This window comes from Histomonas meleagridis (genome assembly GCF_020186115.1).
Source record: "Histomonas meleagridis strain 2922-C6/04-10x chromosome Unknown contig_137, whole genome shotgun sequence".
Classification (NCBI taxonomy): Eukaryota; Parabasalia; order Tritrichomonadida; family Dientamoebidae; genus Histomonas; species Histomonas meleagridis.
The window spans coordinates 42,001-56,403 of NW_027150768.1; the positions used below are offsets into that span (position 1 = coordinate 42,001).

A 14,403-nucleotide genomic window follows, 5' to 3' on the forward strand; every position below is an offset into this window, starting at 1 on the left:
TTGCATCTGCTTTGTGTGATGAACCAACAAATAGTTTGTGTATATTTCAAGAATCATTTGAAAATGATGGATTAGCACTTCTTGAATATGGTGATGCAGAAGGTGTAGATGATTTGGAAACGAAAGATGAATTTATGAAGTTGTCAAATAATGTAAAGTATCAAATGGTATATATGAAACCAAAAGCAAATCTTTCAAAAGTTTGGAAAGGAGAAATAAAAAGAATTGCTAAAAATCTTAAACCAAATGAAATCATTCTAAATTACTTCATTTGTCACAACAAAACAATAAATGTTTCAGCAAAATTTGGCAAGTTAGATGTTCCATTTAGTGCAAATAAATTAAGTATTAACCCGAAGAAATTACTTTCAATAATTGGTTTCAATAATCCAAAAGATGAACAAAAAGGCGAACAACAAGGAGAAGAAAAAGATCAATTGTTGCAAGGTTGTAGAACAACCGAAAATGGAGAAATTATAATGTTAAATGGATTTACTTTTAATGAAAAGAACATTCAATTTGATCAAATTCATGAAGTATTTGATATTCCTAAATCACATATCATTAAGGTATCATACACAATTAAAAATGAAGATAAAAAAGAATCAAGTAAAACGCCATATATAATAATTTCTACAGTGTGTGTATTGGCTATTTCTATTGCCATTGCTATTGGTATAATTATAGGAAATAAATTTAAAGGTAAAGGATCTGGAAACGTCATTGGTGAATAAAAATTCATTGAAACCATTTTTTTGTTGCAATCATTTTAAAATAATATGAATAACATTAAATACAAAATTCCTTTTAATAGTTAATTATTTAACATTACAGTGAAAATTTTGAACTTAAACATGTTTCGGGAATTCCAAAAACAAAATTATAAATTAAAATTTATTATTTTATTCATAATCTAAGAATGTAATATTTCCATCAAATCCAGCAACTGCTATAATATTTTTCTCCTTTTGTACAGCCAATGCGAGTATTGGACTGCTTCCAATTTTTAATCCTTTTTCTTTTAACATTTTCTCTAAGTTAACAAAAGATACTCTTCCGTCAGCACCAGCAACAACAAATCTCCTTCCAAACTCTATCGGCTGGATTCGGTGAAGTTCACTCCCATCAAAGACGATACAACCGACTTGTTTGAATGAAACGAGATCAATCACGCGAACTGAGCCATCTGTTGCTGTTATGACTGCTGTAAGTCCATCATCTGAAATACTCACACATGTGCAGCATATACCCGATAAGTCAATAGTTTGGGTGACTTGCATTGTATCATGATTAACAATTTTAAGTTCGCTAGAAGAGAGAATTAAAGATTCGTTGTTTGTGGGGTGTTCTGCAATTGAACAAATAGCTTCTTTAAAGAGATCTAAAGATGATACAATTGTATCTGAATCAATTGATAATTTGTATAATGTGCCTGTGGCAGTTCCAACAAGAAATAAGTTTGAAGATCCAATAGGAGATAAAACACAAGGATCTTTAATGGAAGAAATGGATGAAATTTTTGAATCTGAAATTTGAATCTTGGAAATTTTTCCATCTAGAGAGCTTGAAACCAAATAATCGCCAACAATACATACTGAAGTAACAGCAAGTGAATGGTCACTGTATTCTTTCATTTCACCAATATGACACATTCCTCCATTTGGTGAATCATCAGTTGGCCAATAAAGCACTGACCCATTTAAAGCTCCTGATACAAGACCTTTTGAACTCCAAAAAATTGATGTTACTTCTGTATCTTCTAGAGAAATTGTTTTGATGACCCTCATATTTGTTTAAACGGTTTCCACATATTCAGTTTTTATATAAACAATTCAAAATCAAAAAAAATTTGCGTTCCAAAGAATGACATGTGTTTCTTCGACTTAACTATGATTTATTGTGACCTCTATGTTACAAGATAGATTTATTTTATTTAAACTTAAAGGCATTAAAATCGAAATCTGATAATGATTTCAAAACAATTGTTGGTTTTGCGTCAAATTCGCCAAGGGACTCCTCAAGAGGAAGATCTTTATCAGGAACCATGACTACAGCCATTCCAGCATTGTTAGCACATTTTACACCAGCAGGTGCATCTTCAAATACAAGAACATTTTTTGGATTAGTAATTCCCATTTTTTCCATTGTTTTTAAGAAGATCTCTGGATTCGGTTTCCCTTGCTTAACTTCGTCGCCGCATGTAGCACATTGGAATTGTGAAAAAAACTCTTGATGTGGTCTTGTCCTATTTCCAAAGTTGATGCGATTACTCCCTGTCGCAAGGCCCAAAGGTAATTTCATTTCTTTTAATCTAGCGACAAGATTGTGTGTACCTGGGAAAAGTTTTGCATTTGGAAGTAAAGAACTTAGATTTTCATCAATTTTGTTGACAACTTCTTCTTCTGTATAACTTAGTGAATATTTTTCGATAATCCAAGGTGCAGCTTCAAATCCACTTCGACCCATTAACTTTATATGGAATTCTTTAGAAAGTGGGTGCCCAGTTGTTTTTTCCATTGCCATCACAAATATGGGTTCGGTATCCAGAAGAAGTCCATCTATATCAAAAATTACACCATGGATCGGTTCTGGCCAAGCAGACATTAACGTAGCGCTTAGTATTAATTAAGGGGCACCCTAACGATAGAGCAGTTTAGTGACGAAGCAAAACACTATGGAAACGTTTTTTTGAGAAATATTTGACCTAAAAAATCACACATAATTTGTCACTTCACCTTATTTTGAAACAAAAATTTCTTATTCTTAACAATTTAAATAATGTTGATATATATGTTTTTATGAAAAAATATCACTTATATTAATACATTAAAAATAAAATCACGTCGCCACTCGATATATAAAGATTCATTTGAATTAACATTGAAATGTTTGATTTTTTCACATATTTTCACTTTTTCTCCAAATATTGAATAACAACCAAGAAAAAATTTTTGATATTTACATTGGAGACCTTGAAGGATTTTATTATTCGAAAGGATTTTTGAAATTTTTAGAAAAAAGAGAAAAATTTTTTTGATCAGATCGAGATCTCAAAATTCAGCAGTCAAAATTGCCTAAAAATTTATATTTGAACACAATACCCGAAGTTGCCAATTCATTTTAATTTTCAAAGAAAAACTATTGAGGAATTTAGAGTTGAAGTACCTCTGTTGCAAGTAGGAATGTTGCTGATATTAACGGTCACTATTTTTCAACACTTTATTCATTCAAAAAGTCGAATGAAATATATTGAGGTGGTTGTAATAATTTTTAACGTCCTCTATCGTGTTTATGCCAAGCAAAGTATTTAATTTTGATTAATTACTTTACAAAAAAGTGATGTTGAAACAAACTGAGTGGGGATATAAAAATCCCAAAATTGACAAATGAACAAATTTTGTATATAAAAAACAATAACAAATGACCCGGAGTGCTGGTGTATTTGGTATATATGAAGCGACTTCAAGAAAAATTTTAAATTTCATTCCAATATAAAAGTGACAACTCCATATTAATGTATAAAGACAGTTACATAAATATAAGAAGAATAGAGTTTATATTTATTTTATGTCAAAAAAAGATAATCAGATTTAGTGTGAAGATAAAATGCTTGACCAATTTTTGTTTGGCTGTTATTTTCTAATACAGCCATTAGAAATGGTTTTAAGAAATCTTTTGACTTATTGGGCTGATCATTCAATTAGTGGAGGGCCCCAGCATCAAGGACGGCACTTTCGGGTTTTGACTAGTTTATTTCTTTTTGAGAGGTTATTTGGCCAAATTTTCGCAAAAATGCTTTATGTTGTGTCTTTGGTGTTTAAACACAGAGAGGGAAATTCAATTGAAGCTTCTTACCCACCATTTCCTGATGCTCAATATATAGAAGATTGGAATCAAGGTTTACCATTTATTGCAATTCCTGATAAAGCGCATGACAGTGAAAAAACATCATTGGAATTCACACTTCCTGATCCAACACAACCAAGTGGGTTTATTTTTGGAATTGCAACCTATCTTTCAATTGAAAGTTCAAAGCTTGAAAAATTTAAAGATGATCCAAACATAACTCGAAATCATGTTCAAAAATCACTTTGTGTTTTATCAAAAGTTCGACCACCAACCGATAAAATTCTTCCAAAATTAGTTGAAAGCTTGAAAGATAATTTTGAAAATCTATCACAAATTCTCGAACCATTATATAACGAATTCACCGAAACATTTTCCCAAGGTTTATCCCGGTTTGCCGGCATTTCATATTCCGCTTTAATTCCATCTCTTAAAACATCATTATTATCACTTATCAAGGCCGTTATGACCGGAAGTCGAATTCTTTTCTTCGCAAATCACAGTGAGGATGTCACCAAACTTGTTTATGCCTTTGCATCACTTCTTCCCGGATTTCTATATTCTGATGATAATTATCCCTTCAAGTTCCTAGACTATGGCAAAAGCATATACTCTTTTTCTCCATATGTCCCTTTACAATTTTCTGATCTTTTAAACAACTCTGAGGCTAAATCTTTGGTAATGGGAACATGCAATGATCTTTTTCTTATCCAGCCTATCATCAAATATGACATCCTTGTTGACTCCAGGACATGTCCAGCGACTATAACTGGGAAACTTCCGCCTCTAAAAGAAGGTGAAGTGAAGTTCATCAATTCGCTCATCGAAGGAAACTTAGAAGATGAAATGTTTAGAAGTAGAACTCGATATTGGTTCGACTCTTTGTTTGGTGCGATAATGAGAATAAGAAATATAAAGGAAGTTCCGTATTATGTTTGGGAATTGCTTGATTTAGATGTCGTGAATTCGTTCGGGAAAGAATTCGTTTCGAACATGTTGCGAAACCAAAACGTGATTGAAATTGTTCAAAAATGCGATTTTAAAGAATTTAGTAATCTTGAAGAACAAATTTTGAAGAAACAAAAAAAGCATGTTTTTAATTTGGAAAAATAAAATATTTTATTGCGAAAATGTTTTAAAAATTTTGTTCATTTTGTATATTTGAACTAATTCAAGTGTAACTTGGATTTAGAACATTTGATAAACAAAAATAACAAAAAAAATGTTTATTGCTCCAAAGTAGTAAAATTTCATTCAATTTTGACGGTTCATTCATTAAATTGAGTCATATAAAAAATGCCATTCAAATTTCTTTCAAAATATCATATGCCATTTGAGTTCACTTTGGCAAAAAAAAATTCTCGTGACACTTTTTAATTTATATGGTTTACGTCACAAAGAAATTCAGAAAAACAGGTTCAACCCCCATACAGGAAAACAATGCCCTGAGAGTGGGTGTTCTTGCTACAAAATTAAATAAAGAGCCATTTAGCCAAGAAGAAGATCAACAACTAATTAAAGATAATTATAGCTGGCTGCAAAATTAGCATATTTCCTGACGTGTGGAAATTTCTAGCCGTTGTTGTTCGTTCTAAGGATCTTCTCCATGATGAGTACGAAACTTCTCTAAAATTGAGATACGAGAGAGCATTCGAAGAGTGATCCTTTTTAGTGATGGTGCATTAGTCTATTTTTTGTTCATAAAAATTCCATAAATATCACAAAAAGTGGAAGGCCTGGAAATTCAAAAAAGTGACATGTGAGAATTTCAATTGTGTTCATAAATTAAATTTATTTTAATCGGTTTAATATAATTGCCAAATTGAATTCAATTTAGGCAAAAATTAATCGATGCAAAAAAGCACAACAATAAGTGATTCAATCAAAACATGGGAATCAACTCTTTGCCAAAAGAGTAAATTCACAAAATTTGCTGATCTTCTTGAATATCTTCATTCAACTAGTAAAGTTTGTAAATGCCAAGAAACATGGACTAAACCTAGATTATCAATTTTATGCGAAGACTGCATCAAACGAGAGTTAGGATGTGTTTGTTTAAGATGTTATTTGAATGGCAATCATGAAGGACATTCAATTTGTGTTCTTCCTGATCAAGCAGGTAATTGTGATTGTGGGGATTTAGATCTATGGAAAGAATCAGGTACATGTAAGCTTCATAGTCATAAATCTCAAAATGAATCAGAAATTCCGACATCGATATCGGAACTTCTTCCTCAAATTTTTGATTCTGCGTCATCACAACTTCCATATCTTCTTGAATTCAAACCACGCGAGGCTATCATCTTAATAGAATGGCTTACTCAATTCTGTGAAATTGGGGATAAATATCGAAGTTTAATTATTGCTTCTATTGCCAAAGACAAAAAGTTATTAGAAATTTTTGACAAATGTTATATAACCACTGAAGAAGCTCTCAGCTCACTTTCAGAATTATTTGGCCATTGTGTAAATGACATAGAATTTAAAGTTGAGTTTGGGTATGCTTTTTTCAACAACATTTCTAAGATTATCAAGTACAAATATGCCAATATTATTCAACAAAACAATGAATATCAAAAACTTAATTACATCACCGATTTAAGTTTTCATTTTTTTGCTGACTTTATCATGATTCCATGTGTCCAACGATATAATTTTGATGCCGTTAATGTGTTTTTAGATAATATTAAAACGTTTCAGAAACTTCAATTATCATTTATCCTTAATTCGAATTATGATAGATTACAAATATTTACATTTTTTTGTTCGATATTTGATGGAATTGAATCCATTTTATCCAATGAATATTTCCAAAATGATTTTGAGCGATTAATTAATGGTTTAATTGATATCATTTTAGATAAATATGCGATTAACTTTACACATTTATTGTTAAGTACACAAGAAAATGATTATCTTTCATATCTATTTTATAACAATGATTTTATTGGAACCATTAAAAACATTGAAAAGATCAAAAATTTAAATATTAATAATTACATTATAAAATTTTATGAATATTTTAAATCGATTTTTGATGAAGATGATCCAAAATTTTCATTATTCGACGGATGTTTTATTTATATCTTATTAATACCTCATTATTTATTAAAAGCAATTTTATTCCAATCGAAAGAAAACATTAAAACGATTCTTAATGATACATTAAAGAATGATATTGATCATTTTCTATTATTAACTTCAACAAATTTACAAAGAGTTTTATTATCAATTGATTTATATTATCATAACTTATTAAAAAATTGTTTCGGATTACAATATTTCTTATTAAGATTAAGAGGTTATAAAAAGTATTCACATTTGTTTTCATTAATGCAATTATGTTTAGGATTTATGAATGATAAAGAATTAATCATTAATAACATCGCTAATGTTATTGGAGTTTTTGATGAAGAAACAGAAGATAAAAACGATTTAATATATTTCATTTTTATACATTTTATTTCCACGTTAATCTTTGATCGAATTTTGATTAATAATAATTTAGATGAAAAAGTTAAACAAAATTTAATATCGAAATTATTATTTAAGCAAAAGTTATTTAAATCATTTAAGAAGTTATTTAAAAATAATCAAATTCGTAGCATAAAAATAATCAAAAATCATTTAGAAGAAATTTCTACTTCATCACCATCGAAGAATGGAATTTTATTTAAATTAAAATCTAAAAATTTATGGAATCCTTTAGCACCAGTATATGCGTCTAATAAAATATTATCGATTTATTCGAAATATATTTATAAATATCCAAATGAATTATTACCATTTAAACCATTTACTGAAGAACCATTTGGAATGGATTTACATTCATGTTTAAATGCTCCAACACTTTTAGCTATTGAATATTATATATTATTATGTAAAAAATCAAGTGAAACTAATCAACTTATATTAAATTTATTAATAACTACTTCGAAGTTTTATGGAAAAGGAAATAGTGATAATATACCAATTGATATAATAAATGTTAAAAATATTAATCAATTAATCGAAAAAATTCCAAATGATTTTTATAGTTTAATGTATCAAAAATTTAAATTCAAAAATTATCCACCGAAATCATTCGTTGATTTAATAAGTAATTTAGGAATTGTTGGACAAAATGCACTTAAAGAAATGAATATTTCATATGAAACGCCGAAAGTAATAACAGAACCTAAAGTTAAAACTAATGATAAATTAAATGTATTAAAGTCATCAATATTAAATTCATTTAATGTGAAAATAGAACAATTCGAAAATATTAATGATAATATTGATGTTGATGAAGAAGATGTCGATGAATGTTGTGTATGTGCGACTACAATTAATGAAAATGAAGTTTTATATTACCAACTTTATATGTATTGGTCAACTTTACCATTAAAATATGATAATTATAGTGATAAAGTTCTTAAAGTTCAATGTTTTAATATATGTACACATTTAATACATAAGAAATGTTTACGTTTGAAATGTCCTATTGATCGATATATTCGGAACTTATGTCTTCCGAAACTTGATAATCGAAATGATTTAGATACCGAAAATATTTTGAAAATTGTGAAAGATTTCGAAAATAATTTTGTGAATATTAATGAAATTGTTTTAGCTTTTTGTAGTATAATTATTATCTATGAGATTCGATTAAGAAAAAATGTTTTGTGTTTGGAACATAAAAAATATTTTTATTTGGTTCGTAATTTATTTTTATGTTTAAGAATTATCTTTAAGAATAACTCTATGATTACATTAGATATAAAATCTTCTTTCCAGAAATTTATTGTTGATTTAATAAAATGTGATACACCTGAAACTAAAATAAATGAAATTTTGAATAAATATATAAATGATTTTAATGAAAAAGATTTAAATTTGTTTTTAAGACGTATTCGAATAACTGAATATTTTGCGTTAAGTTTAAATAATAATATTAATTGGGAAACAGAATTAAAAAATGAGAATTTATGTAAGAAATATAACTTAAAATATAATGGAATTGAACATATTTTCCAACCATTTCAACTTGTGTATTTACCAAAGAATTTTTTGCACTTCGGTAAAGAACCTTATAATTTAATTGATGAAATATCTTTAACAAATGTCGAAAATATGATAAATTTGGTCGATGGGAAAATTTTTAGTGGAAGCGCAGCAAAATATTATAAAAACTCGAAAGATGATTTGCACCTTTTGATGGATTTGAACTTGAGACACTCGAGGATTTTGCTGCTGTTCAAAAGAAGAAATGATCCAAAGGATTACCTGTTCGCGGTGCCGTCGGTGTACTTGGACTTGCTCGGCAATGAGGAATTGGGATTCGAAAATGGTTTCGAAATGTTTTTGGATGAAGAAAGATACGAACAGTTGACTGACGATTTTTTGTCGGGTGAAATAATTAAACACGTATTTTGAGGAAATGAGTAAAAATAAGTAAATACTTATAAAAAGATATGTTATTTAACAACAGGAAATTTGTAAAGTTATGGAAAAGCATATTATCATTTGAACGCATATCTGGAAACAAGTGTTGAATATCAAACATTTAAACATTTTCTTCTCAGTGGAGAATACTTTAAGATGTGAAAAAAGTAAAATGTGGTAATATCATATTTTTTGTACAACTAAAGGTATAATCATGATTAGACTTTTTGTTATGGACATGGTGCTAAAAAAACCACTATCATATAATTTATTAAAAAAAATAATTTATAGAAATGATATGCATTGCGCTAAAGTAAACATTTTATTTCATAGAAAAACCATTTTTATTAAATTATATTTATGCGTTTAAATGATAAAAATATCTAAATGATTATTAAAGTAGGAATTATTTTTTATTTATTAAATTTGAATTTTATTCCTCAGATGATTAAGTAATAATTTATTTTTTGCAAAACTTCGTATTCCAATTCTATCAAATTCATTTTCATTACGTTTCCATATGTGTATCTATTTATGGATTTAAGTATGATCAAATTAACACCAAAAATTTGTTAATTGTTTATTTCTTGACGATCCTATTGAAAAGCTTATCGGACTCTTCTGGATCGATTGGTCCGTTGAGATGATGCGGGACGTATGGCTTCTCGAGCTCTTCGATTTCTTCGTTCGTCAGCTTCAGTTTGACTGCGCCGACGGCATCGACCAAATGATCGACTTTTGTTGCGCCGACGATTGGCGCTGCAACAACACTTTTACTCAATAACCAAGCGAGCGCTACTTGCGTCCTCGACACTCCTCTTTTCTCGGCGATTTCTTTCACCTTTTGGACAATGGCCATATCTTGATCGCGAGTCGAATCATATTTGCCTCGCGCAGTTTCATCTGTCTTGCTCCTGAGGGTGTCAGCGTCCCAGTCACGGACAAGCCTTCCTGCGGCAAGTGGAGAATATGGTGTTGACGATACACCTTCTTCTTTTAATAATTTGAACATCTCGCGTTCTTCTTCACGGTATAGAAGGTTGTAATGGTCTTGCATAGATACGAAAGTGGCCCAGCCATGATGGCGTGCAACTTCTTGTGCTTTGAGAAATTGATACGCATACATCGAACTTGCCCCAATGTAACGAACTTTGCCGGCTTTGACGACTTCGTTGAGAGCTTCCATGGTTTCTTCAATTGGCGTGCCATAATCCCAACGGTGAATGATAAGTAAATCAATATAATCCATGCCAAGACGTTTGAGAGAATTGTCAACTTCACGAAGAATGGCTTGGCGGGAAAGACGACCTTCATTGAAGAAAACTTTGGTTGCAATGACAACATCTTCGCGTTTTGCATACTTCTTGATAGCACGACCAAGCATTTCTTCAGATGTACCAGCAGAATAAGTATTAGCTGTATCAAAGAAGTTGATTCCAAGTTCTAATGCTTTTTTAACGACTTCGTCTGTATGTTCTTCATCAAGTACCCATTGATGAATCCACTTTGTTTTATCTCCAAAACTCATACAACCACAGCAAATACGTGAAACTATAAGGTCAGAGGTTCCAAGTTTGACATATTCCATGTTTTCGTTCTTCTTGAAGATCATCTCCAAAAAAAAATGAAGTCTTTATCGGACGATAATTTTTGTGTTAGAAATGATCGGCTTATTTTATTTCAGAAAAAAGTGACTTCAAACCCTTACAATAAAAAAAGGTGTAGCAAAGTTAATGTTTTGGAAAAATTATTAGTGTTGTTTGTAGATGTTCATTGTTAAATCAGGAAAACAAATAAGTTTTAAAAAGCAAAAGAGGGGAAGTAGTAAAAATCAAATTATATTCAGGATGAAAAAATTCAAAATTTTATAAAAATCATTTGCAAATCAGTAAATATCATTCTGTAAGACCCAAAAAATAAAAGAAATATAAAAAATCTGATCTCGAATTTAGTCTTAAGGAATGAGTTCTATAGTCACTTTTTATTTATGTGCTGTGAAAAATTTCTATCGTCATTGCTCCACGAATTCTGTGGGCATTTTTTCAAAAACTTTACACAGATATCATGAACAACTATAAAAAGATAAAAAACATTGCACAAGGAAGATTTTCAAAGATAACTCTAGCAAAGTCTCTACGCACAGGAAAAAATTGTATCATAAAGATATCAAAAAAAACAAAATATAAAGCAAACGCAACTGAATCTCAAATCCTTGCAGAAATGGACAATCCTAATATTATAAAATACATTGAATCTTATGAGGATAATCACAATAATTATATTGTAATGGAATATGCAGATGGAAACGATTTAGATAAAAAAATTAAAAGTTTTCCTGGTGTAATTCCAGAAGACAAAGTTTTATATTATTTTATTCAAATTTGTAGTGCAATTAAATATATTCATGATCGAAAAATTATTCATCGTGATATAAAACCACAAAATATTTTTATTACAAAAGATGATATTATCAAACTTGGTGATTTTGGTTCAGCAAATTATATGAAAACTAATTTTTTAGAAGATACTGAAGGAACCGACTATTATATGGCACCTGAAATCATTCATTACGAGAAATACGATTTTAAAGTAGACATATGGTCTCTTGGTTGCGTTCTCTATGAAATGTGTAAAAAAAAATCACCATTTATACCAGGTGAAAGAGAGGGAATGGTTGACGCTATTAAAAGGAAGCCCGAACGTATTCCTCCTGAATATAGTAAAGACTTACAAAATCTAATTAACAAAATGTTATCAATGAGTCCGAATTCTCGTCCCACAATCAACGAAATTCTTTCCACGCCATTTATTCTTAAAAAGATTCATGAGCTTATTGTAATAAGACCTTCTTGTCTTCATCAAAATCCCATAAAAGTAAAATTAGTTTTACTTGGATTAAAAAAAGGGAAATCACGGATTTTAGAAGGTCTTACAAATTATTGTTGTGAATCCCATTTAGGGAATATGAAAATCTTTTTAAGAGAACAAAATGTCGAGTTAACGGTTTTGGACACCCCATTTAACGATAACTACGGTTTTGCAAGTCACGTTTTCTATCGTTGCGCTAATATATTTCTTATTTGTTTTTCTCCCAATAGTCGTAAAACATATGAAGATGCCATAGAATGTTATAATAATATCAAAGTGTTTCGGAATGACGGAATTATTTGTTTATGTGGCGATGATAGTAATGTTTCATTAAAAAAAAGTGAAGTTTCATTCAATGATACATTTTTTGAAGCAAAAAACCTTAAAATTGATTGCTATTTTGAAACATTTTTGGATAGTAGCATTAATGTTTTTATGATGCTGAATGAAATTGTGGATATATGGCTGAATAAAATGAAGAACTTTCAAACATTGTTACCCGGACTCGATATAAATTCATTTGACAAAACAAAAAATGGCTGTACATTTACATAAAATTGTTTTATTTTTAATTTTTTTTTATTGATAAATCGCTGAATAGAAAATAAAGTATATTAAATAAACATGTTTTACATCTTCGCAATGTTGTTTGTTATACTCTTAGTTTTATAATTTCATAACTATTTCTCAATGTGTTAATTAGAAAACTTCTTTTTGTTTGCGGAGCAAAGTGAAGCAAATAACGCGAAGCGCATTCTTATAGAAAATAAAGAATATTCTAGATGCAATTTTTTTTCATTGTAATTTCGAAATTTTATAATTATATAGCTTCATCAGCTTTTTTATTCAGATTGATGATAAATTTAAAAAAAAAAATGTTATGAGATTTAATGTCATAAGAAAAGAGCTCTTCCACACAAACCACAAAAACAAGAATTTTCCCAGAATAACCGCAATATCGAAAAAACGTATTTTAACGTACTAATTCCAAAATATATTATGTATAAAAAAGCATACACATCAGGATACACAAATGTTGATATAATTGGAAATGAAGACCTGTTCCCAAACGAAGGATATGACTTTCCACCTCGTCGAGCACCAAGAAAATTACTAAGCACGAAAAATTCACCATTATTTCCATTAAATTCCAAAATCAATTCAAAAATCACAACCCATCGCATCCCCACACCACCACATCGATATGTAGATCCAGTTATGACAAATTTAAGAGGAAATCAATCTCAACGAATACGCCAAGCCGTTATGACCACTCGGAAAAATCAAATCAAATATGCACAAGAGAAGCGACGTTATGAAGATGAACTTCAAGAACAAGAAGAAGAAATTCAACTTGAGCAATTCAAACTCTCCAAACAAAAAGAAGAAAAAGAGCGCCTAAAGACTATCAAAAAGAAAAAAGAACTCGAAGCCACTTATAAGCAACAACTTGCTGATGTTGCTGCACGTAAAAAGCGAGAACGCGATGAAGAGATTGCATATGAAAATGAACTTAAGAAACAAGATATCGAACTCCAAAAGCAAGAAAACATTCGACAAGAGAAACTTCGACAACTTGCCAAAGAGCGCCGGGAAGAATTCATCAAGAAGAACGAAGAGTTACTAATGCGCAAAGAGCGACGAATTGAAGAAGATCTCGAATACGAGAAAAAGATCCAAAAAGAAAACGCGGAAATGCAGCAGCGTCAAGAAGAGCGACGTAAGGAAGATGAAAGACGTCGATATATGCGCACAGAGATACGAAATCGATTCATCGAAGCGCAGACGAAAGAACTTGCAAAGAAAACGCAACGCGAAGAACGAATTTTAGACGCCGCTGAATCGGCAGCACTAAAAGCACAAGAGGAACGAATTGCAGCGATGCAAACAGCGAAAGAAAACTTGGAAAAGGAAAGACACGACTATTGGCTGATGTTACAAAGGGAAAAAACAGCGCGAAGGAAAACAAGGCCGAAGAAACCATATCCATATCACAATGATAATGGTTACGATGAAGAGAAACATAAACAAATGCAAAGGAAAATGGAAGAAGACAAAATTAGGCAGTTCCAGTTGAAGCAAATAGAGGAAAGAAAACAAAGGGAAAAGAAAGAGATAGAAGAGGATAGAGAATTGGATAAGAAAATGTTACAGTGCAGTATATTTAATGAAGAAGAATGGTGAAAAATTATAAATTATATAAAATTTTAAAATTATGGAATTTGTTGTTTGTTATTGTTTAAACTCATAAATTGTTCTATATGT

The 14,403-nt window shown here is 30.1% G+C and overlaps 5 protein-coding genes across 5 annotated transcripts; 2 read left to right on the forward strand and 3 right to left on the reverse strand.

Annotated features, from left to right (window-relative positions):
- Positions 1-902: 902 nt before the first annotated feature.
- Positions 903-1,787, reverse strand: GO595_001350 (uncharacterized protein; the record flags this gene model as incomplete). The annotated part of the gene is made up of 1 exon (XM_067914139.1): positions 903-1,787. The coding sequence occupies one exon, from the start codon at positions 1,785-1,787 to the stop codon at positions 903-905; it is 885 nt and encodes a 294-aa protein (XP_067778491.1).
- Positions 1,788-1,929: 142 nt separating this feature from the next.
- GO595_001351 (haloacid dehalogenase-like hydrolase family protein) lies at positions 1,930-2,604 on the reverse strand (the record flags this gene model as incomplete). The annotated part of the gene is made up of 1 exon (XM_067914140.1): positions 1,930-2,604. One exon carries the CDS (start codon positions 2,602-2,604, stop codon positions 1,930-1,932), a length of 675 nt encoding a protein of 224 aa, XP_067778492.1.
- Positions 2,605-3,792: 1,188 nt separating this feature from the next.
- GO595_001352 (late secretory pathway protein AVL9-like) lies at positions 3,793-4,959 on the forward strand (the record flags this gene model as incomplete). The annotated part of the gene is made up of 1 exon (XM_067914141.1): positions 3,793-4,959. The coding sequence occupies one exon, from the start codon at positions 3,793-3,795 to the stop codon at positions 4,957-4,959; it is 1,167 nt and encodes a 388-aa protein (XP_067778493.1).
- A 4,891-nt stretch (positions 4,960-9,850) lies between these two features.
- GO595_001353 (aldo/keto reductase) lies at positions 9,851-10,882 on the reverse strand (the record flags this gene model as incomplete). Its single annotated transcript, XM_067914142.1, has 1 exon — positions 9,851-10,882. The coding sequence occupies one exon, from the start codon at positions 10,880-10,882 to the stop codon at positions 9,851-9,853; it is 1,032 nt and encodes a 343-aa protein (XP_067778494.1).
- Positions 10,883-13,404: 2,522 nt separating this feature from the next.
- On the forward strand, positions 13,405-14,322 carry GO595_001354 (axoneme-associated protein; the record flags this gene model as incomplete). The annotated part of the gene is made up of 1 exon (XM_067914143.1): positions 13,405-14,322. One exon carries the CDS (start codon positions 13,405-13,407, stop codon positions 14,320-14,322), a length of 918 nt encoding a protein of 305 aa, XP_067778495.1.
- Positions 14,323-14,403: the final 81 nt, after the last annotated feature.